General features: G+C 37.8%; 1 protein-coding gene across 1 annotated transcript; it reads right to left on the minus strand.

Moving 5' to 3' along the window:
* Window positions 1–396: 396 nt before the first annotated feature.
* Window positions 397–1,047, minus strand: LOC137809205 (uncharacterized). Its single transcript, XM_068610341.1, has one exon. It carries the CDS (start codon window positions 1,045–1,047, stop codon window positions 397–399), a length of 651 nt encoding a protein of 216 aa, XP_068466442.1.
* Window positions 1,048–25,247: the final 24,200 nt, after the last annotated feature.

Here is a 25,247-nt window from a genome sequence, read left to right on the forward strand (position 1 = left end):
ACAGTAGGCTTCAGCCAGTTAAGTCCTCCTTCGCCTCTGGACGAATATGAGGTCAGAGACGCGCCTTGAAGGTAGACCCCTCAAGACCACAAAGTACAAGTAAGTGTCCAGCAAAGAAGTTCCTTGTCCAAAGCAAGAAGTGGAGGCAAGGGCAATCGAAGGTTCACGCATGCTCACTTCCTTCGCAAGTCGTTAAGCAAGTTAAAGGAAGAGGGCGAGGAGTCGTGCTATCTAAAGTTCAAAGTCTTAAAGTATCTCAAGGATGGCGTATGAAGTTAGCATCAGAGCGTTGTTAGTAAAAGCGGCAAGCAAAGATGAATAAAGCATATAAATTAAGGTGCAAATTACATTCAGGAGTATAAATGTTCTTAAGATTACAATTGTGAAGCCTAAGGTCTAAGCAGTGTCCTTCTGAGGACGCCTTGGCACAATTTGTCCATCGACGATGTGGTTTGCCGTTGCAAAAGGCGAAGTGTCCATCTCAGGATGTTTGCAAACAACCTGAGCAAAGGCATCTTCAAACCTGGCAGCATAGGCGTCAACAACATCATCGAGGAGTTCTGCCTTGGTATTCTCGAAGTCCTCAATTTGTGTAGTCATCTCCTCTTTGGATTTCACGAGGGCTTCAGCCTTCTCAGTAAGTTTCTCCTTGGTCTTCTCGAGGGTTTCAGCTTTCTTAGTAATTTCCCTCTTGGTTTTCTCGATGGCCTCAGTTTTCTCAGTGAGCTCAGCCTCCACCTTACTCAGATGCACCTCCCGATCAACAGAGCGCTCCTCGAGGTTGGCCATTTTGGCTTTGTTGGCCACAACTTCTTCTTTGAGTCCTACCACCTCAGCACATAGTGGCACCACTTTGTTAAGCAAGGTGGTGTACTTCTGGCCTTCGTCGTGAAACCTCTTGTTGGCCTCCAACTCAGCCTTTTGAAGAACGCCCAACTCCTCGGTCAATGCGGTTTCCCGAATGAGGAAGCGTTGAGCTTGGTTGGCCAGTTGCTCTTTCACCCGCGTCAGTTCATCTGTCAGGGCTTGTTGCTCCTTGGTCTTCATCTTAGCCTTGTGGGAAGAGGAGTTGGCACGAGCAAAGAATTCCCCAAGGCTGAGACCTATGTTCTCCTATAATGCCTCGTTAGTAGAGCTCCCCATGGCCCCTTTTTGGTAACCTTTCAGGATCTGCTGAAGGACCTAGGGAAGCTCAGGGGCAGGGGCAGAAGTTGGCTCAGGTACACTCTCGGCCCTATCATCGAGTGCAAGAAGGTTTGGAGGAGAGGAGGCGCTAGGAGGGTTGTCCCTGAGTAAGGCAGGGCGCCTGGCAAAAGAAGAGTGGGTGGTGGCTACCGTTGTGGTTTTGCCCCTTTTTAAGGCAGGACCCTCCATGGTGTCATCATCATCGTCTGAAGCGATGAACACCACCCCTTTGTTTTTCTCTAGGGGGGCTGGAGGTGGAGAAGCCCTGACCGTTGCTAGAGGAACTACAACAATAGGGACTAGAGAAGTGGGAGCAGGAGTAGCTTGTGGAGAAGTAGGAGTGGGGATGGTTTGAGCAGAAGGTGGGAAAGGAGCAGTCTGGGAGGCAGGTGAGGCAGGATGTGCCGAGGCACCTGCCTTAGTAGTTGCGTCATCACGAGTAGACAAAACCTCAGCCAGCCTAGCCCGCTTCTCTGTGTTCAGCACCATGCCTGCACCAAAGAAGAAAAGATAAGAACCAAGTAAACAATAAAAATCAGAAAATCAGTACAAGTGTAGGTTAATAGATACAGAAGAGCAATAAACAGAGTGGTATATGAGGAAGACCAAGAGAAGACTCCTATACCAATGTAACTAGCAAGCCTAATTGGGTTATATTCGCTTTTGATAAGTTCTGCGGTGTTGAATATCACCCCCAGGTTGGCCAGAACTTGGCATACCCCACGATCAGCTGAGGAGAGCTCATCCAAGGTCTTGGCCTTCTTGAGCTTGAACTTTCCCACCCAGTATAGTGGGAATCCATCAAGGGCAGTGCAGTCGTGCTCAGAATAGCACACCCTGAGGAATTACCCTTTGAATCCTTTATAGGATTGCTGGAATAGGGTAAGGATGACTCTCCCAGTCATCCCGCTGAAGCTAACCCAGAGGTTCTTCCCAGGGTTTTTGGCTTCGAAGAAGTGTAGGAAGACGTCTAAAGAGGGGGCATGGCCAAAGAAGTTGCAAAGGATGGAGAAAGGCATGATGAAATCCCAGCTGCTGGGGTGCAGCTGGGCTGGGGCAACATTTATCTCGGTTAAAAGCTCCCTCTCAAAGTTGTTGAAAGGGAGGCGCTGCCTAATGTGCTTGAAGACTGTTTGGTAGAAGAAAAAGAATGGCTCCCCGTCGTTGGCACGATCATCTACGAAAACAGGTTCAGCCTCTACACAAGGGCGAACGGAGATGTAAGCGTCACACTCCCTCCCGAACGCTCTACCTTTGAAGTCGGGTTTACTATCCAAGTGTGCCCTCCAGTCAACAAGAGATGTGAGGGAGGAGGTTTCAGCGAGGAGGTCGTCAGAAGCCCAAGGGTACATGGGCGTATAGTTGATGCTAGGAGGAGGAGAGTTGGCAGTGACTTTTGTTCGCGCCATGATGAAAGAAAGCTAAGAAAAACAGGGAAAGGAAGAAAAAAAGGTTCAGCAAGGGGAAAACTATGGTGTGAAACTAAAAAGCTCAGAAACCGCTATTCTCGTGAAAAACCCAGAAACAAGGGAACGAAGAAGATGGAGAAGAAGATTCGAAACATGGAAATATAAGCAGACACATGCAGTTATTAATGCGCAAAATCAGAAATGAAGAGTAGTCAATGGTGAAAAATCATACTTTTGATGATTGATGAGCGAAAGTTTCGGTTTTTTTTGTGGAGGAAGAAATCAGAGAGCTCGAGGAAGAAGATGAAGAGTGTAAGAAAGGTTTCAAGTGATGGAACAGTGCATGAAGCACACATTTTTTAAAGGCTTAACGTAAACTTAAGAAGCGCAAGCAACGTTAAGTCACAACCGCATGATTAAGCCACGTGTGCGTTGATTACAGCATGAACAGGAAGGCGTCACTTCAATGCACTGTGCACTGTTAGAAAATATGGCTTTAAACTAGAGGGGGGTGAATTGTTTAAAAGAGTTTTCGCAAAATTTTCAAAGCTAGAATGAATTTATCTTAGAAACCAATTGATTCAGCAATTCAGTTAGCCAAAACAGCAAGCAAAAGCTGTAATACCAGAAAAACAATCGGTTGTTTATACCAGCAAACAACAAATAAACTGAATTTAAAGAGTTAGAGATAGAGAGATTGTACACAATTTTTTCTACTGGTTCACTCCAAACCAGAGCTACATCCAGTCTTCTCAGAAACCCTGAGGATATCCACTAAGCAACCACCACTTGATCACTTACACAACAACCAAGAGAATGACCTTGAACACCTCAAGAAACACACTCTCCTTGGCCAAGACTAAGATTGTTGATCTTGAACACCTCAAGAACACACAGCCAATCTCAGCAAAACACAGAAACGAATTGTTCAATAGATTACAAAGATTACACTTGTTACAGATGAATATCTGAAATCAATACAAGTAGAATCCTATTCCAGCACCTTGATCAATCACAAACTCTTAAGCAATCTCAACACTTTGAAAAACTCTTTAGAAAAACTTTTTCAAAAGATTCCTCTTTCTCAAATCTGTTTTTCTGAATTTATACAAAGATATAGTTTGTTATCAAATCTTAACAAACTCTTAAATTGCTTTAAAAGATTGGTCAAAGCATTTAATGACTGAAGCGTATTCAGTTAAAGCATTTAAAACTCAGTCAAACACAAAACAGTTTTTCTGTTATGGTTCCAAAACAAACAATCGGTTGTCTCCTCAAATCAATCGGTTGTTTTGGTACTTAACAGTTTCAACCTTTCAAAAACAGTTTTCAATCTTTCTCAAAACACCTAAGTATAAACAATCGGTTGTTTCAACTTAGTTTGAAAAACATTTTACTTTGATAAGGATTGAGATGCTAATTGCTCGAGATTTAATACAAGGGTGGATTACAACATATAAACTACCCCAGAATAAAGCTTAAACCAGCACAACAACATCAAGCAAAGCAGAGGCTTCAACATCCTTCAAAGGATTTGGATTCTTCAAAACATTGAACACCACTTGGTTCAACATGCACGTCATATCACAGGAAGCCACGTAGGTTGGTAGGGCGAGGCCATAGTCTCTTCGCTGAACAAGTTGACAACTCGAGACTGGGGGGCTTGTGTACTGTCCGGTCCTCGGGCGTTGACTGACCTCGAGCGTTCACCAAAGTCAACATGATGGGACCCCGAAAGTGGGACCCTTGGAAAGTACAACAGGAAAGGAAGGAGTCTCTTTAGGCTCACGGGTAAGGGTGGTCGTGGAGGGGGCGAAACCGAGGCAGGTCGTGGAGGCCTCCAGCCTCGGCACCTCAACAGTGAAAATGGACAAAGAAAGCCACACCCCAATTACCAGTAGGGAGAGGCCCAGATCACGAAGGACCTGTGCATGGGGTGTAGGGATGCAGCAGTACGCACCATCGTTAGAGAGCCACTGGGACAGAGACGACCCACAAGGATCACATCCCAGAGGGTGATCTGCATGCATGGCACGTGAGTAGGGCAGGGAACTTTCAGGGCGGATGACTCAGAGATTGGGTGCATGTGTTGGCATCCAAGCAGTCATCCCGTGATAGTTGCACTTTGGCAGGGCCGTCTTACACACTGGATGACCCTAAGTTTGGGTGTTAGTGTCGCTAAGACGCGCCTACATAATGCTTAAGTCACAGCTAAACAGAAGGGCAATGACGCCAAAGGTATATAAGGTTGACAACAGACATAACCAGGTACGTTTTGACATTTCTACAGAACACTCTACGTTTTCATTAGTGCAAGTTACGCATTTCTGAGAGAGAAAAAGAGTGAGAGAGAACACACAGTGATCTCAGAGTTAGAGTTTGGTGTTCATTGCCCAAGATACTGACTTGACTGTCAGAGTGCAAACGGCCGCGAGGGCGCCCTTTGTTTCTCTGTTTTCAAGTGATTCCATCGAGGAAGGGAACGTGGGAGCGAAGGGTTCTTAGAAGCGAAGTCAACAGAAACGCACAAAGACGTTAGGTCAACCGGCGGGAACAGTAATTATCTTTAATAATTCATAAATCATTTAAGAAAATAATTGAATATGAAAAATATTGGTGTGAGGTGATGGGTCAAGCATTTATGTGGCTAAACGGTCTTAATGCCTATACCACAAGAAAATCATTAAATGAAACTAGTTTTAGAGACAAAATTAATTACTTACTATTTAACTAAATTAAAGACCATTTTATAAACTACAAAATTATTGGTATCTAAAGTAGTTTCTATTATTAATAAAAATTTATAAAATAGTTTTTAAATTGGTATCTAACTATTAGTTACCAAAGTTTTAGCTATTTACTACTTTGTATTCTAAATTAGTCTCCAATAGAGACTAATTTAGAATCTAAAATATTAGTAGCTAAAACCTTGGTAGGTAATTTAGATACCAATTTAGGAACCATTTTATAAATTTTTATTAATAATAAAAGCCACTTTAGATACAAATATTTTTTTTAGTGTCTAAAATAATATATAATTTAGTTAATATAGTGACTAATTATTTTTTGTCTCTAACTTTGGTTACTATTTAATGATTTTCTTGTAGTGTTATCTCTAGAATTAATGAGAAAAATCTCATTTACTTCTTATAAAGAGGGGAAAATGTTATTTATAGAGATGTGTTAGATATGCGGGATAGAGATGAACTGTGGAATGGAACTGGAAACAAGACCAGATGCAGAAAAAGAAGGGAGGGGACACTCGTTATAAGAGAAAAAGAAGACTGGTCAAGAAGATAAAACACTTTAGCTAGAAACCACTCTTTCTGACTAAACTGAATGCTCTAATTTGGGATATATATTCCTTGGTTGAAACATTTTGGCGTCCATCGTGGGGCAGGTAAATCAATCATATGCATAGGTAGACTATGCTCTTAGGGACACCTGAGACAAACTTTTAATATGTCAATATCTAACATGGAAAATTTGTGTTTAATGTGAAATTGGGGAAAAGGAGATGAATGGTTCAATTGTAATTACTGATTGCAGCCACAAACACTCTACCCAAAATATCCACCAACATACACTTTACCTTTCTAATTACTCCGAAAGAGTCCAAAAAAAACACAGGGAGGGAGATTCCTCAGCGGCGCCAATGGTTCCTCGCCACCCTCTTCGGTGGCAATGCTTGGAGATGTAGAGAGAGGAAGTTTCTTTAGTTTTGAATCGCATTTCTCGAGGGAATCCACATTTTCTTTTGGAGTTTTGAGGTTTCTATCGCTCCTTAGGTTTGTTTTGGGAATGGTGGTCGAAGTGTCGTCGGAACCGGTTTTTGTGGGTTCCCAAGCCGAAGAATGATGACGGGTTGATGGGCGACGAATTGTGGTCGCCAAAGATGGAGAGGGAGGGTTGAGGACAAAAATAATAAAAGCATTGATGAAAGATTCCGGTGAAGTATCAGTAGTAACGAGACAATGTTGGAATGGGTAGTGCGGTAAAGCGTAAAGGAAAACGTTCATATTTCATCTTCGGTGCCATTGATAGAGTGATGGACACATGCTTCACCGTATTTATTCGTATGTAATTAACACGATCCAACGATCAAGTTCTTGGTGGGAATCAAATTCTTGGTCGTTTAGGTCATTGGGGAAAACGATAAGTCCATTGAAGTTGAAATGATGGAATATTAAACTTGAGGGGCTGGTTCATTTTGAAGCCACTAAATTCAAAATCTCCCAATCACTAAAATTAATTGAACCATTAATCCCCATTCTCCAAATATAAATTGAATCATTAATCTTCATTTCCAAATTTGTTTTTTTTAAGACTAAAACATCAACCATAGAATTTTCATGTAAGATAATGACATATATTAAAAATCTATTCCCTAAGTGCATAGTCCACCTGTGCATACTAGTGAGAGTGTGTATGCCACATCATTAGAAGTAAACAACATTACTGAAAATTTAACAGAAAGGACCAAATTGCATAATTTTAAAAAAACTTGGGATCAAATTGATTTTTTTAAAAACCATTGTAGTAAATTGAATATTAACCCTAAATGTAGGGACAAAAAAGGTAATTATACCTTTGTTTTTTCATTATCGTCAATCTAAAGGTATTTCTTATTGAACCAATGTCATTATCGTTTACAGGTTGTATAAATTCTTATTGTTTAATTGTTAATGTTCCTCATTTCTATTTATTTTGCTTTGCTTTTCATTTTCGTACAGCAAGTAGAGGCAAAAGAGGAAGAAGATAGAGAAGCAAAATATATCAAACAGTTACTTGAATACAAGACATTTAGATTTTTGCACAAATACAAAGTTATTCTTTTCTCATCATCTTATTTTTTTTCATTATTATATTCCTCTTTATGAATGATATTATAGTTTTGTTTTAAAAACTGCTTAACCAAGCAACTTTCTTCTTTTTGTTTTATCTTCTCCCACTTTCATTATGCCTTTTTGTTACTTTTTTTATTTGACGTTGTAATTCAATTTTTAATTTTCTTATGAGAATCAAATAAATCATAATACTTAATCTACTTTTTTTTAATCACGATAAGAATACGCCAAATAAGAAAATAATAAATAAAAAAATTAAATTTTTAAAATTAAAAAAAAATATGAATGATATGTTTTATACAGTTTGATTATTGTTATAATTTAATTATTGAAGATATTTGTTAACAAACAATTTAATTTCTTTTGAATAATACATAGAAAGACATCATGAATATCATCTTTATATTTAGGTATAATTACCTTATTCGTCCATACATTTAAGGTCAATATTCAATTTAGTACAATGGTTTTACAAAAAATCAATTTGGTCCCTATGTTTTTTAAAATGTATACAAATTGGTCTTTTCTTTTAAGTCGCACCTTACAACGTCAAATGTTGCTTATGTGATAGAGAGGCGGGAATGAGAGATGTGAGGTTTCAAGTGGTGTGGATTAAGAGATTAGTTTAGTGAAAAATAAATTGGGATTAGGGTTTTTTGAATTGCAACTTCGATATGCACTTTCTTCCACTTCCCCTCATCAAATCTGTCATCAATGATATCAATTTGCTTTTAGGGCTTGAGATTGTGGATGTGGTCCTTCTTGGAGAAGCACGTGGAGGAGGAGTGGCGCGAGTGGGGAAGGGAGGCAACGAGACTTAGGAAAGGGGTGGAATGAAACGATGTCGCGACGATCTTCTCGTCGTCGTGGGAGTCCCTGAAAGGAATTTGGACGTAGTAGAGAGTGCAACGAGGAGGGGAGCGCGTGGGGGAGGACGTGGCGAGGCTTGTTACCTTAGAGTCTGTTTTGGCATGCATCTTCTTTCTATGTGTTTTTTGTTTTCTATGTTGTTGTTATTGTTTGTCATAATCTGTTAATGGAAGTGGTGTTTATGGAACTTTACCCTACATCTCTATTTGGCATCCTCCCAGGAAAACAAACTCTGATGAGTTATGGGTTTCGAGGTTCCCTCAAAGCTACCACTTTCCACCGTACTCAATTGCATAAATTTCTAAGACAAGCTGATGGCAATAATGAATGCTCTCAATTTTTCATTCTAGCAATTGCTCTTTCTATGAAGTTCAACGGGTGGATTTGCAACATGGTTGAGAGATGGAGCCTTTGGGATTGCAGCTTCTAAGGAAGTATCTTCAAAATCCTGTTTCGACTGTGGGGCGATGGAGCCTTTGCGATTGTAGCTTATCAATCCATGCCACTTAACATTGTTGAACCAAGTGGTGTTCAAGCTTTGAAGAATCCAAAACCCTTTGAAGGATGTTGAAGGCTAGGTTGTGCTTGCTTTTGCTAAGTTGTCTTAGATAGGATCTGGGGTAGATTATGTTTGTAATTCACTATTGATTTAATCCAAAGCATAGGCATTCTCAATCCTTTTAAAAGAAAAGTGTTTTTCAAACTAAGTGAAAAACAACCTGATGTTTTGTCGAAACAACCGATTGTTTTATACTTAGGTGTTTTTAGAAAAGGTTGAAAACTGTTTTTATGGTTGAGTTGTTGTCAAAACCAAAACAACCGATTGATTCGTGGAAACAACCGATTGTTTGTTTTGGTACCATAACAGAAAAATGGTTTGTGCTTTGACTAAGCTTTAAATGATTTTCTAACTGTTTACGCTCCAGTTTTTAATGCTTTGACCAATCTTTAAATGCAATTAATAGTTTGTTAAGATTTGATAACAAACAACATCTTTGAATATATACAGAAAAACAGATTTGAGTTTGTCACTGATTTTGCTTAAGAATAAAAGTTGAGATTGCTTAGACAAAGAGATTGATCAAAGAGTTGTCTATATGGACAATTTTGCTATATTGTGGCTTTCATTCCTACAATAAGAGCATTTTTTGGCTTATTTGAAAGTGGTTCATCCATTTCATTATGTATACGATTAGTCGTTGGTCTGCCTGATTCCTTACAACGCATGTGGGGGTCCGGAATGAAATTCGGTCCCATATAAGTAGACCAATAATCTTCATTTCGCACTGGATGAAATTCAACTTCGTAAGCCTTCAAAATATATTGCAAACTATAGATAGGATCAACGAATGTTGTTAGTTGTAAATGACATGCTGAACAAACAACGATAACATGAGCACAAGGAAGTCAGAGAGCTTGAAACTCTCCACAATCACACCACCAGTCATTAAGTTTTACTGTATATGACATAGGTAGGCGTCGCAGTTGGGCAGTGGATAGCTCTTGAACATCAAACTCTGAATTTTGTCTATTGTAGCTTTGGACATGACACATAGTCGATTGTTGTTCATTTTCCGTAACAAAGCAATAATATATTCTGGATATTGATGGTCAGCTCATAACATGCTCTCTATCTTTGTCCCTCATTCAACAAACCAAGATTTGGTTCTTTCAAAAGTTGTCTTCACAATAGCACATATGGGTAACAATCTGCTCCCTTTAATACAGAGTTCATGCACTCATCTAAATTTGTTGTCATGTGACCATACCTCCTTCATCCGTCATATGCTTGTGTCCATTTTTCCAAAGGTATTTGATCTATCCAGGCAAAAGCTTGCTGAAATTATGATCTTAGAGCCAACAACTTTGTCTTAACAATTGGTTGTTTCATTTCATAACCTGTGAAATGTAAAAAATTAAATGATTTAAAGTCATTGTGTTGCAATAAGAATAATCAATATAAGTGAATTAAATTAAGATAAATACCCATGTTTATTAGTTGTCTCTTCGCATCGGCATTCTTGAACTTCTTATTGAAGTTAGATGCAATGTGGCATATGCAATATACTTCTCATCATGTTGGGTCTTCATCAAATATTGCACAATTTGGACAACAAGTCCAATTTCAATCCCCCCTCCACCCCAAATCAAGCACCACAAATATTAGTTTTATGGACCACCACAACAACATGTTTGCCCAATTTCCCTACCAGTAAGTGTCATCAACTTACATCAATTTTCCATCGCAGGGAAATATTTTTTCTCCGGGTCCCTTGCAAGGAAATATTTTTTCTCCGAGTCAATCGCAAATGTTTGGTACTTCAATAATGACATCACCTTCCGCATTTCATCCAACTCCTATCATGCATTGCTATAGACCCACAATGCCTTCAATGAGGTCTGAGATTCATCTTACGACAAGGAAGAAAAAAACAATGATGATGAAAGTCCACCTCCGCTTGGATGTCCACCGAGACAACGAAGAAGACCCCATGTGGAACAGGATCTCATAGATAGTTTGTTCAATTTAGGTTGCTAAATTATGTAATCTTTAAATTAAATTGTCATGCTTGTGTGTTTTCACTTAATGTCAAACTTTAATGATCTTCTTAAACTTATTCATTTTCGATTCATTTTAGCTTTCCGATTTTTTTTTTAATTTATTAGAAATTCAAAATAATTTTAACATATTAAAATCCAAAAAGTTATATTTAATTTTTTAATTAAATATAATAAAAGTTCAGTTATTTTTTAATTATATATAATAAAAAAATATTTTCTGAAAAGTTATTTAGTTATTTTTTTATAAAAATATAATTTTCTTTTATTATATATAAAAAAAGTTATAATAGTAAATTAAATTTATCTAATTTTCTATTATTATTATTATTTTAAATACTAAAATTTAATTTTCTTTAATTATATATGAAATAAAGTTATAATAATAAATTAAATTTATCTAATTTTATATTTTTTTATTTCTATTTTAAATATTAAAAACATATATTAAAATTATTATATATTAAAATATTTAAAAACATATTTATTATACAATTCTTTTTAATTTTATATATTATTATATATAAACGTGTATGTTGAAATCGTATTTCATATATAGATTTTTCTTTTTTAAATAATATGTTAAAATATATTTTAATATTAAAATCATATATGTGGAATACCATTTTAGTTAGAAATCGTAAATTATATGTACGATTTTCAATTTTTTTCAAAATCCGATTAAAGATTTTATTCTATCTAAATCTGGGAATTTAAAAATAATTTGCCCATGGGAATATAAAAAAAATTTACAGTAGTTGGAGAAAAAAACATTAATGACTCCAACAACGCTTTTGCAAGTATAAATTTGTGAAATTGTGGGATACATTAAAATTTAATTATAAAAAATAATTTAACTTTGTTTATAAAATAATTTCTGTTTAATAATTAATCAATATTAAATTATACAATTCAAGAATATAATATAATTTAGAATTAATATGTGTGAAAAGTAATTTCTAATTAAATTAGATAGTGATAATAAAAAAAGTTTTGAACATGGTAAGTTTTAACTTTTTTTCTGATTTACTTATAACATTATTTTCATAAAATATTTTCTAAAATCATCTTCAATAACAAAATTCACTTGTAATTTTATTTGTGTGTACGTTCATAGTCTCCTATAATTCATAAGAAACAACATATTATTTTCATATTATTTTCATGATTATAACTTTTATCTTTTTGAAAAATCAAGATGGTTAGAAATTGGTTTGTTTTGTTTTTCTCTTTTTTTTATGTTTTTTCCCATCAAATAAGACATTAGTGAAATTTGTTTGTAAATCTTATGTGTATAATCCACAACATTTTTTTTCTTATCTTCCACTTTTTAGTTTGATTAGCTGTTTGGTGTTGCCACCTATAAAAGCTTCTGAGTGAATTATATTCTATCAAGATTTTGAAGATATTATTTTTTTCAAATTGTCTGTACTCTTTGTTGTAGTTATACGCCTCTTTGATTATTATCAAATATTAAGTTAATGATTTATCAACTTTTATATGATATCCTTTGTCACATTGAACCAAAATGGAATGAGAATTTTGTCCTCTTATTACATTGGAAAGAATTTACAACAATTTTTTAGTTTTTAACCTAGTTGAATACTTTCTATACCAATTGATAATTCATGTTTATAGTTGGAGGCTCTACATTGGGTAAAGAAAACCTATAACATATATGGTGGTGGAGACATTAAAGTGGTGGATGTGTATAATTTTGGAATTGAGAATTATCATCATTTGATACGGGTGATTGTTTTGCAAATTATAGTAATATTAATAATTAAACTAATTGTGATCGAGTTTAGAGATACAACAAAAAAGATTGAGACATGATAATAACAATAAGTATTAGGAAAAGTTAAGAAATTATGTGTAGAAGGATGATGATCTGATGAAGTTTTGGTTATTTTTATATTGGTTGTTGTTAGGAATTTTTGCTGTTGGAATGTATTGAGACTTCTTATTCTTCTTCCTATTGGTTTTTGTCCTAATCAAGAGATTAATAGACCCTTTAATTTAGATAGAGTATTCAGTATTTGTGTCTTGAATTTCTGGAAAACAAAGTGCAGAAACAGAAATAGAGGATGCGCAGAAAAACCCTAACTTATTCATAGTGTCGTTGGAGGAAATCTCGGAAGCATGGGTGAAGTGGAGACAGTTTCCAAGTTGAAAATCAAACGTTGCCCTTTCAACCTTGGATCGTGGCCGCACGAATCGGAAGTTGGGCGCCTCCGCACTGCTGGATTTTTGAACGTTGTAGATCGTTACGAGAGGAGTGGGAGGTTGACTCCTTCCTTCATGTTGGTCTTCCCTCTTCTGCGGCGACCACCTTGAACCCACTAGGGTTTGAAGAGGCGGCACCCTTGGGGGTTCTCCATCTATAAATACCGCTTTCCCCTCTTCAGAAAACACATCTCTCACCCATTCTCTTCATCTCCTTCACCCACCGTGAATCACTTCTTCTTCCTCCCACCTTTTGATTTTTCTCTTTCTTCATTTATTATAATATTTTATTCATTTTTCTGAGATATTGGGTTCATACTCCTTTTAAAGAGTTGCTTGCTAGTTCTGATCCTCGAAAATTACCGGGAAGTTCCTGTTGTATCCTGGGGGACTTGCGGAATACACCGCGGATAAGTCCTTACGGACAGTGATTACTCACGCCTCGGGAAACTATTTTTGTTCGTTTTAAAGCCCTTTTAACTACATAACATATATGGTGGTGGAGACATTAAAGTGGTGGATGTGTATAATTTTGGAATTGAGAATTATCATCATTTGATACGGGTGATTGGTTTTGCAAATTATAGTAATATTAATAATTAAACTAATTGTGATCGAGTTTAGAGATACAACAAACAAGATTGAGACATGATAATAACAATAAGTACTAGGAGAAGTTAAGAAATTATGTGTAGAAGGATGATGATCTGATGAAGTTTTGGTTATTTTTATATTGGTTGTTGTTAGGAATTTTTGCTGTTGGAATGTATTGAGACTTCTTATTCTTCTTCCTATTGGTTTTTGTCCTAATCAAGAGATTAATAGACCCTTTAATTTAGATAGAGTATTCAGTATTTGTGTCTTGAATTTCTGCAAAATAAAGTGCAGAAACAGAAATAGAGGATGCGCAGAAAAACCCTAACTTATTCATAGTGTCGTTGGAGGAAATCTCGGAAGCATGGGTGAAGTGGAGACAGTTTCCAAGTTGAAAATCAAACGTTGCCCTTTCAACCTTGGATCGTGGCCGCACGAATCGGAAGTTGGGCGCCTCCGCACTGCTGGATTTTTGAACGTTGTAGATCGTTACGAGAGGAGTGGGAGGTTGACTCCTTCCTTCATGTTGGTCTTCCCTCTTCTGCGGCGACCACCTTGAACCCACTAGGGTTTGAAGAGGCGGCACCCTTGGGGGTTCTCCATCTATAAATACCGCTTCCCCCTCTTCAGAAAACACATCTCTCACCCATTCTCTTCATCTCCTTCACCCACCGTGAATCACTTCTTCTTCCTCCCACCTTTTGATTTTTCTCTTTCTTCATTTATTATAATATTTTATTCATTTTTCTGAGATATTGGGTTCATACTCCTTTTAAAGAGTTGCTTGCTAGTTCTGATCCTCGAAAATTACCGGGAAGTTCCTGTTGTATCCTGGGGGACTTGCGGAATACACCGCGGATAAGTCCTTACGGACAGTGATTACTCACGCCTCGGGAAACTATTTTTGTTCGTTTTAAAGCCCTTTTAACTACATAACATATATGGTGGTGGAGACATTAAAGTGGTGGATGTGTATAATTTTGGAATTGAGAATTATCATCATTTGATACGGGTGATTGGTTTTGCAAATTATAGTAATATTAATAATTAAACTAATTGTGATCGAGTTTAGAGATACAACAAACAAGATTGAGACATGATAATAACAATAAGTACTAGGAGAAGTTAAGAAATTATGTGTAGAAGGATGATGATCTGATGAAGTTTTGGTTATTTTTATATTGGTTGTTGTTAGGAATTTTTGCTGTTGGAATGTATTGAGACTTCTTATTCTTCTTCCTATTGGTTTTTGTCCTAATCAAGAGATTAATAGACCCTTTAATTTAGATAGAGTATTCAGTATTTGTGTCTTGAATTTCTGCAAAAGAAAGTGCAGAAACAGAAATAGAGGATGCGCAGAAAAACCCTAACTTATTCATAGTGTCGTTGGAGGAAATCTCGGAAGCATGGGTGAAGTGGAGACAGTTTCCAAGTTGAAAATCAAACGTTGCCCTTTCAACCTTGGATCGTGGCCGCACGAATCGGAAGTTGGGCGCCTCCGCACTGCTGGATTTTTGAACGTTGTAGATCGTTACGAGAGGAGTGGGAGGTTGACTCCTTCCTTCATGTTGGTCTTCCCTCTTCTGCGGCGACCACCTTGAACCCACTAGGGTTTGAAGAGGCGGCACCCTTGGGGGTTCTCCATCTATAAATACCGCTTTCCCCTCTTCAGAAAACACATCTCTCACCCATTCTCTTCATCTCCTTCACCCACCGTGAATCACTTCTTCTTCCTCCCACCTTTTGATTTTTCTCTTTCTTCATTTATTATAATATTTTATTCATTTTTCTGAGATATTGGGTTCATACTCCTTTTAAAGAGTTGCTTGCTAGTTCTGATCCTCGAAAATTACCGGGAAGTTCCTGTTGTATCCTGGGGGACTTGCGGAATACACCGCGGATAAGTCCTTACGGACAGTGATTACTCACGCCTCGGGAAACTATTTTTGTTCGTTTTAAAGCCCTTTTAACTACATAACATATATGGTGGTGGAGACATTAAAGTGGTGGATGTGTATAATTTTGGAATTGAGAATTATCATCATTTGATACGGGTGATTGGTTTTGCAAATTATAGTAATATTAATAATTAAACTAATTGTGATCGAGTTTAGAGATACAACAAACAAGATTGAGACATGATAATAACAATAAGTACTAGGAGAAGTTAAGAAATTATGTGTAGAAGGATGATGATCTGATGAAGTTTTGGTTATTTTTATATTGGTTGTTGTTAGGAATTTTTGCTGTTGGAATGTATTGAGACTTCTTATTCTTCTTCCTATTGGTTTTTGTCCTAATCAAGAGATTAATAGACCCTTTAATTTAGATAGAGTATTCAGTATTTGTGTCTTGAATTTCTGCAAAAGAAAGTGCAGAAACAGAAATAGAGGATGCGCAGAAAAACCCTAACTTATTCATAGTGTCGTTGGAGGAAATCTCGGAAGCATGGGTGAAGTGGAGACAGTTTCCAAGTTGAAAATCAAACGTTGCCCTTTCAACCTTGGATCGTGGCCGCACGAATCGGAAGTTGGGCGCCTCCGCACTGCTGGATTTTTGAACGTTGTAGATCGTTACGAGAGGAGTGGGAGGTTGACTCCTTCCTTCATGTTGGTCTTCCCTCTTCTGCGGCGACCACCTTGAACCCACTAGGGTTTGAAGAGGCGGCACCCTTGGGGGTTCTCCATCTATAAATACCGCTTTCCCCTCTTCAGAAAACACATCTCTCACCCATTCTCTTCATCTCCTTCACCCACCGTGAATCACTTCTTCTTCCTCCCACCTTTTGATTTTTCTCTTTCTTCATTTATTATAATATTTTATTCATTTTTCTGAGATATTGGGTTCATACTCCTTTTAAAGAGTTGCTTGCTAGTTCTGATCCTCGAAAATTACCGGGAAGTTCCTGTTGTATCCTGGGGGACTTGCGGAATACACCGCGGATAAGTCCTTACGGACAGTGATTACTCACGCCTCGGGAAACTATTTTTGTTCGTTTTAAAGCCCTTTTAACTACATAACATATATGGTGGTGGAGACATTAAAGTGGTGGATGTGTATAATTTTGGAATTGAGAATTATCATCATTTGATACGGGTGATTGGTTTTGCAAATTATAGTAATATTAATAATTAAACTAATTGTGATCGAGTTTAGAGATACAACAAACAAGATTGAGACATGATAATAACAATAAGTACTAGGAGAAGTTAAGAAATTATGTGTAGAAGGATGATGATCTGATGAAGTTTTGGTTATTTTTATATTGGTTGTTGTTAGGAATTTTTGCTGTTGGAATGTATTGAGACTTCTTATTCTTCTTCCTATTGGTTTTTGTCCTAATCAAGAGATTAATAGACCCTTTAATTTAGATAGAGTATTCAGTATTTGTGTCTTGAATTTCTGCAAAACAAAGTGCAGAAACAGAAATAGAGGATGCGCAGAAAAACCCTAACTTATTCATAGTGTCGTTGGAGGAAATCTCGGAAGCATGGGTGAAGTGGAGACAGTTTCCAAGTTGAAAATCAAACGTTGCCCTTTCAACCTTGGATCGTGGCCGCACGAATCGGAAGTTGGGCGCCTCCGCACTGCTGGATTTTTGAACGTTGTAGATCGTTACGAGAGGAGTGGGAGGTTGACTCCTTCCTTCATGTTGGTCTTCCCTCTTCTGCGGCGACCACCTTGAACCCACTAGGGTTTGAAGAGGCGGCACCCTTGGGGGTTCTCCATCTATAAATACCGCTTTCCCCTCTTCAGAAAACACATCTCTCACCCATTCTCTTCATCTCCTTCACCCACCGTGAATCACTTCTTCTTCCTCCCACCTTTTGATTTTTCTCTTTCTTCATTTATTATAATATTTTATTCATTTTTCTGAGATATTGGGTTCATACTCCTTTTAAAGAGTTGCTTGCTAGTTCTGATCCTCGAAAATTACCGGGAAGTTCCTGTTGTATCCTGGGGGACTTGCGGAATACACCGCGGATAAGTCCTTACGGACAGTGATTACTCACGCCTCGGGAAACTATTTTTGTTCGTTTTAAAGCCCTTTTAACTACATAACATATATGGTGGTGGAGACATTAAAGTGGTGGATGTGTATAATTTTGGAATTGAGAATTATCATCATTTGATACGGGTGATTGGTTTTGCAAATTATAGTAATATTAATAATTAAACTAATTGTGATCGAGTTTAGAGATACAACAAACAAGATTGAGACATGATAATAACAATAAGTACTAGGAGAAGTTAAGAAATTATGTGTAGAAGGATGATGATCTGATGAAGTTTTGGTTATTTTTATATTGGTTGTTGTTAGGAATTTTTGCTGTTGGAATGTATTGAGACTTCTTATTCTTCTTCCTATTGGTTTTTGTCCTAATCAAGAGATTAATAGACCCTTTAATTTAGATAGAGTATTCAGTATTTGTGTCTTGAATTTCTGCAAAACAAAGTGCAGAAACAGAAATAGAGGATGCGCAGAAAAACCCTAACTTATTCATAGTGTCGTTGGAGGAAATCTCGGAAGCATGGGTGAAGTGGAGACAGTTTCCAAGTTGAAAATCAAACGTTGCCCTTTCAACCTTGGATCGTGGCCGCACGAATCGGAAGTTGGGCGCCTCCGCACTGCTGGATTTTTGAACGTTGTAGATCGTTACGAGAGGAGTGGGAGGTTGACTCCTTCCTTCATGTTGGTCTTCCCTCTTCTGCGGCGACCACCTTGAACCCACTAGGGTTTGAAGAGGCGGCACCCTTGGGGGTTCTCCATCTATAAATACCGCTTTCCCCTCTTCAGAAAACACATCTCTCACCCATTCTCTTCATCTCCTTCACCCACCGTGAATCACTTCTTCTTCCTCCCACCTTTTGATTTTTCTCTTTCTTCATTTATTATAATATTTTATTCATTTTTCTGAGATATTGGGTTCATACTCCTTTTAAAGAGTTGCTTGCTAGTTCTGATCCTCGAAAATTACCGGGAAGTTCCTGTTGTATCCTGGGGGACTTGCGGAATACACCGCGGATAAGTCCTTACGGACAGTGATTACTCACGCCTCGGGAAACTATTTTTGTTCGTTTTAAAGCCCTTTTAACTACATAACATATATGGTGGTGGAGACATTAAAGTGGTGGATGTGTATAATTTTGGAATTGAGAATTATCATCATTTGATACGGGTGATTGGTTTTGCAAATTATAGTAATATTAATAATTAAACTAATTGTGATCGAGTTTAGAGATACAACAAACAAGATTGAGACATGATAATAACAATAAGTACTAGGAGAAGTTAAGAAATTATGTGTAGAAGGATGATGATCTGATGAAGTTTTGGTTATTTTTATATTGGTTGTTGTTAGGAATTTTTGCTGTTGGAATGTATTGAGACTTCTTATTCTTCTTCCTATTGGTTTTTGTCCTAATCAAGAGATTAATAGACCCTTTAATTTAGATAGAGTATTCAGTATTTGTGTCTTGAATTTCTGCAAAATAAAGTGCAGAAACAGAAATAGAGGATGCGCAGAAAAACCCTAACTTATTCATAGTGTCGTTGGAGGAAATCTCGGAAGCATGGGTGAAGTGGAGACAGTTTCCAAGTTGAAAATCAAACGTTGCCCTTTCAACCTTGGATCGTGGCCGCACGAATCGGAAGTTGGGCGCCTCCGCACTGCTGGATTTTTGAACGTTGTAGATCGTTACGAGAGGAGTGGGAGGTTGACTCCTTCCTTCATGTTGGTCTTCCCTCTTCTGCGGCGACCACCTTGAACCCACTAGGGTTTGAAGAGGCGGCACCCTTGGGGGTTCTCCATCTATAAATACCGCTTTCCCCTCTTCAGAAAACACATCTCTCACCCATTCTCTTCATCTCCTTCACCCACCGTGAATCACTTCTTCTTCCTCCCACCTTTTGATTTTTCTCTTTCTTCATTTATTATAATATTTTATTCATTTTTCTGAGATATTGGGTTCATACTCCTTTTAAAGAGTTGCTTGCTAGTTCTGATCCTCGAAAATTACCGGGAAGTTCCTGTTGTATCCTGGGGGACTTGCGGAATACACCGCGGATAAGTCCTTACGGACAGTGATTACTCACGCCTCGGGAAACTATTTTTGTTCGTTTTAAAGCCCTTTTAACTACATAACATATATGGTGGTGGAGACATTAAAGTGGTGGATGTGTATAATTTTGGAATTGAGAATTATCATCATTTGATACGGGTGATTGGTTTTGCAAATTATAGTAATATTAATAATTAAACTAATTGTGATCGAGTTTAGAGATACAACAAACAAGATTGAGACATGATAATAACAATAAGTACTAGGAGAAGTTAAGAAATTATGTGTAGAAGGATGATGATCTGATGAAGTTTTGGTTATTTTTATATTGGTTGTTGTTAGGAATTTTTGCTGTTGGAATGTATTGAGACTTCTTATTCTTCTTCCTATTGGTTTTTGTCCTAATCAAGAGATTAATAGACCCTTTAATTTAGATAGAGTATTCAGTATTTGTGTCTTGAATTTCTGCAAAACAAAGTGCAGAAACAGAAATAGAGGATGCGCAGAAAAACCCTAACTTATTCATAGTGTCGTTGGAGGAAATCTCGGAAGCATGGGTGAAGTGGAGACAGTTTCCAAGTTGAAAATCAAACGTTGCCCTTTCAACCTTGGATCGTGGCCGCACGAATCGGAAGTTGGGCGCCTCCGCACTGCTGGATTTTTGAACGTTGTAGATCGTTACGAGAGGAGTGGGAGGTTGACTCCTTCCTTCATGTTGGTCTTCCCTCTTCTGCGGCGACCACCTTGAACCCACTAGGGTTTGAAGAGGCGGCACCCTTGGGGGTTCTCCATCTATAAATACCGCTTTCCCCTCTTCAGAAAACACATCTCTCACCCATTCTCTTCATCTCCTTCACCCACCGTGAATCACTTCTTCTTCCTCCCACCTTTTGATTTTTCTCTTTCTTCATTTATTATAATATTTTATTCATTTTTCTGAGATATTGGGTTCATACTCCTTTTAAAGAGTTGCTTGCTAGTTCTGATCCTCGAAAATTACCGGGAAGTTCCTGTTGTATCCTGGGGGACTTGCGGAATACACCGCGGATAAGTCCTTACGGACAGTGATTACTCACGCCTCGGGAAACTATTTTTGTTCGTTTTAAAGCCCTTTTAACTACATAACATATATGGTGGTGGAGACATTAAAGTGGTGGATGTGTATAATTTTGGAATTGAGAATTATCATCATTTGATACGGGTGATTGGTTTTGCAAATTATAGTAATATTAATAATTAAACTAATTGTGATCGAGTTTAGAGATACAACAAACTAGATTGAGACATGATAATAACAATAAGTACTAGGAGAAGTTAAGAAATTATGTGTAGAAGGATGATGATCTGATGAAGTTTTGGTTATTTTTATATTGGTTGTTGTTAGGAATTTTTGCTGTTGGAATGTATTGAGACTTCTTATTCTTCTTCCTATTGGTTTTTGTCCTAATCAAGAGATTAATAGACCCTTTAATTTAGATAGAGTATTCAGTATTTGTGTCTTGAATTTCTGCAAAACAAAGTGCAGAAACAGAAATAGAGGATGCGCAGAAAAACCCTAACTTATTCATAGTGTCGTTGGAGGAAATCTCGGAAGCATGGGTGAAGTGGAGACAGTTTCCAAGTTGAAAATCAAACGTTGCCCTTTCAACCTTGGATCGTGGCCGCACGAATCGGAAGTTGGGCGCCTCCGCACTGCTGGATTTTTGAACGTTGTAGATCGTTACGAGAGGAGTGGGAGGTTGACTCCTTCCTTCATGTTGGTCTTCCCTCTTCTGCGGCGACCACCTTGAACCCACTAGGGTTTGAAGAGGCGGCACCCTTGGGGGTTCTCCATCTATAAATACCGCTTTCCCCTCTTCAGAAAACACATCTCTCACCCATTCTCTTCATCTCCTTCACCCACCGTGAATCACTTCTTCTTCCTCCCACCTTTTGATTTTTCTCTTTCTTCATTTATTATAATATTTTATTCATTTTTCTGAGATATTGGGTTCATACTCCTTTTAAAGAGTTGCTTGCTAGTTCTGATCCTCGAAAATTACCGGGAAGTTCCTGTTGTATCCTGGGGGACTTGCGGAATACACCGCGGATAAGTCCTTACGGACAGTGATTACTCACGCCTCGGGAAACTATTTTTGTTCGTTTTAAAGCCCTTTTAACTACATAACATATATGGTGGTGGAGACATTAAAGTGGTGGATGTGTATAATTTTGGAATTGAGAATTATCATCATTTGATACGGGTGATTGGTTTTGCAAATTATAGTAATATTAATAATTAAACTAATTGTGATCGAGTTTAGAGATACAACAAACAAGATTGAGACATGATAATAACAATATGTACTAGGAGAAGTTAAGAAATTATGTGTAGAAGGATGATGATCTGATGAAGTTTTGGTTATTTTTATATTGGTTGTTGTTAGGAATTTTTGCTGTTGGAATGTATTGAGACTTCTTATTCTTCTTCCTATTGGTTTTTGTCCTAATCAAGAGATTAATAGACCCTTTAATTTAGATAGAGTATTCAGTATTTGTGTCTTGAATTTCTGCAAAACAAAGTGCAGAAACAGAAATAGAGGATGCGCAGAAAAACCCTAACTTATTCATAGTGTCGTTGGAGGAAATCTCGGAAGCATGGGTGAAGTGGAGACAGTTTCCAAGTTGAAAATCAAACGTTGCCCTTTCAACCTTGGATCGTGGCCGCACGAATCGGAAGTTGGGCGCCTCCGCACTGCTGGATTTTTGAACGTTGTAGATCGTTACGAGAGGAGTGGGAGGTTGACTCCTTCCTTCATGTTGGTCTTCCCTCTTCTGCGGCGACCACCTTGAACCCACTAGGGTTTGAAGAGGCGGCACCCTTGGGGGTTCTCCATCTATAAATACCGCTTTCCCCTCTTCAGAAAACACATCTCTCACCCATTCTCTTCATCTCCTTCACCCACCGTGAATCACTTCTTCTTCCTCCCACCTTTTGATTTTTCTCTTTCTTCATTTATTATAATATTTTATTCATTTTTCTGAGATATTGGGTTCATACTCCTTTTAAAGAGTTGCTTGCTAGTTCTGATCCTCGAAAATTACCGGGAAGTTCCTGTTGTATCCTGGGGGACTTGCGGAATACACCGCGGATAAGTCCTTACGGACAGTGATTACTCACGCCTCGGGAAACTATTTTTGTTCGTTTTAAAGCCCTTTTAACTACATAACATATATGGTGGTGGAGACATTAAAGTGGTGGATGTGTATAATTTTGGAATTGAGAATTATCATCATTTGATACGGGTGATTGGTTTTGCAAATTATAGTAATATTAATAATTAAACTAATTGTGATCGAGTTTAGAGATACAACAAACAAGATTGAGACATGATAATAACAATAAGTACTAGGAGAAGTTAAGAAATTATGTGTAGAAGGATGATGATCTGATGAAGTTTTGGTTATTTTTATATTGGTTGTTGTTAGGAATTTTTGCTGTTGGAATGTATTGAGACTTCTTATTCTTCTTCCTATTGGTTTTTGTCCTAATCAAGAGATTAATAGACCCTTTAATTTAGATAGAGTATTCAGTATTTGTGTCTTGAATTTCTGCAAAACAAAGTGCAGAAACAGAAATAGAGGATGCGCAGAAAAACCCTAACTTATTCATAGTGTCGTTGGAGGAAATCTCGGAAGCATGGGTGAAGTGGAGACAGTTTCCAAGTTGAAAATCAAACGTTGCCCTTTCAACCTTGGATCGTGGCCGCACGAATCGGAAGTTGGGCGCCTCCGCACTGCTGGATTTTTGAACGTTGTAGATCGTTACGAGAGGAGTGGGAGGTTGACTCCTTCCTTCATGTTGGTCTTCCCTCTTCTGCGGCGACCACCTTGAACCCACTAGGGTTTGAAGAGGCGGCACCCTTGGGGGTTCTCCATCTATAAATACCGCTTTCCCCTCTTCAGAAAACACATCTCTCACCCATTCTCTTCATCTCCTTCACCCACCGTGAATCACTTCTTCTTCCTCCCACCTTTTGATTTTTCTCTTTCTTCATTTATTATAATATTTTATTCATTTTTCTGAGATATTGGGTTCATACTCCTTTTAAAGAGTTGCTTGCTAGTTCTGATCCTCGAAAATTACCGGGAAGTTCCTGTTGTATCCTGGGGGACTTGCGGAATACACCGCGGATAAGTCCTTACGGACAGTGATTACTCACGCCTCGGGAAACTATTTTTGTTCGTTTTAAAGCCCTTTTAACTACATAACATATATGGTGGTGGAGACATTAAAGTGGTGGATGTGTATAATTTTGGAATTGAGAATTATCATCATTTGATACGGGTGATTGGTTTTGCAAATTATAGTAATATTAATAATTAAACTAATTGTGATCGAGTTTAGAGATACAACAAACAAGATTGAGACATGATAATAACAATAAGTACTAGGAGAAGTTAAGAAATTATGTGTAGAAGGATGATGATCTGATGAAGTTTTGGTTATTTTTATATTGGTTGTTGTTAGGAATTTTTGCTGTTGGAATGTATTGAGACTTCTTATTCTTCTTCCTATTGGTTTTTGTCCTAATCAAGAGATTAATAGACCCTTTAATTTAGATAGAGTATTCAGTATTTGTGTCTTGAATTTCTGCAAAATAAAGTGCAGAAACAGAAATAGAGGATGCGCAGAAAAACCCTAACTTATTCATAGTGTCGTTGGAGGAAATCTCGGAAGCATGGGTGAAGTGGAGACAGTTTCCAAGTTGAAAATCAAACGTTGCCCTTTCAACCTTGGATCGTGGCCGCACGAATCGGAAGTTGGGCGCCTCCGCACTGCTGGATTTTTGAACGTTGTAGATCGTTACGAGAGGAGTGGGAGGTTGACTCCTTCCTTCATGTTGGTCTTCCCTCTTCTGCGGCGACCACCTTGAACCCACTAGGGTTTGAAGAGGCGGCACCCTTGGGGGTTCTCCATCTATAAATACCGCTTTCCCCTCTTCAGAAAACACATCTCTCACCCATTCTCTTCATCTCCTTCACCCACCGTGAATCACTTCTTCTTCCTCCCACCTTTTGATTTTTCTCTTTCTTCATTTATTATAATATTTTATTCATTTTTCTGAGATATTGGGTTCATACTCCTTTTAAAGAGTTGCTTGCTAGTTCTGATCCTCGAAAATTACCGGGAAGTTCCTGTTGTATCCTGGGGGACTTGCGGAATACACCGCGGATAAGTCCTTACGGACAGTGATTACTCACGCCTCGGGAAACTATTTTTGTTCGTTTTAAAGCCCTTTTAACTACATAACATATATGGTGGTGGAGACATTAAAGTGGTGGATGTGTATAATTTTGGAATTGAGAATTATCATCATTTGATACGGGTGATTGGTTTTGCAAATTATAGTAATATTAATAATTAAACTAATTGTGATCGAGTTTAGAGATACAACAAACAAGATTGAGACATGATAATAACAATAAGTACTAGGAGAAGTTAAGAAATTAT

This window comes from Phaseolus vulgaris, chromosome 2, assembly GCF_000499845.2.
Source record: "Phaseolus vulgaris cultivar G19833 chromosome 2, P. vulgaris v2.0, whole genome shotgun sequence".
NCBI lineage: Eukaryota > Viridiplantae > Streptophyta > Magnoliopsida > Fabales > Fabaceae > Phaseolus > Phaseolus vulgaris.

Excerpts from the sequence above, each read along its gene's own strand:
- LOC137809205 (XM_068610341.1), bottom strand. The coding sequence starts at position 1,047 with ATGAAGACCAAGGAGCAACAAGCCCTGACAGATGAACTGACGCGGGTG.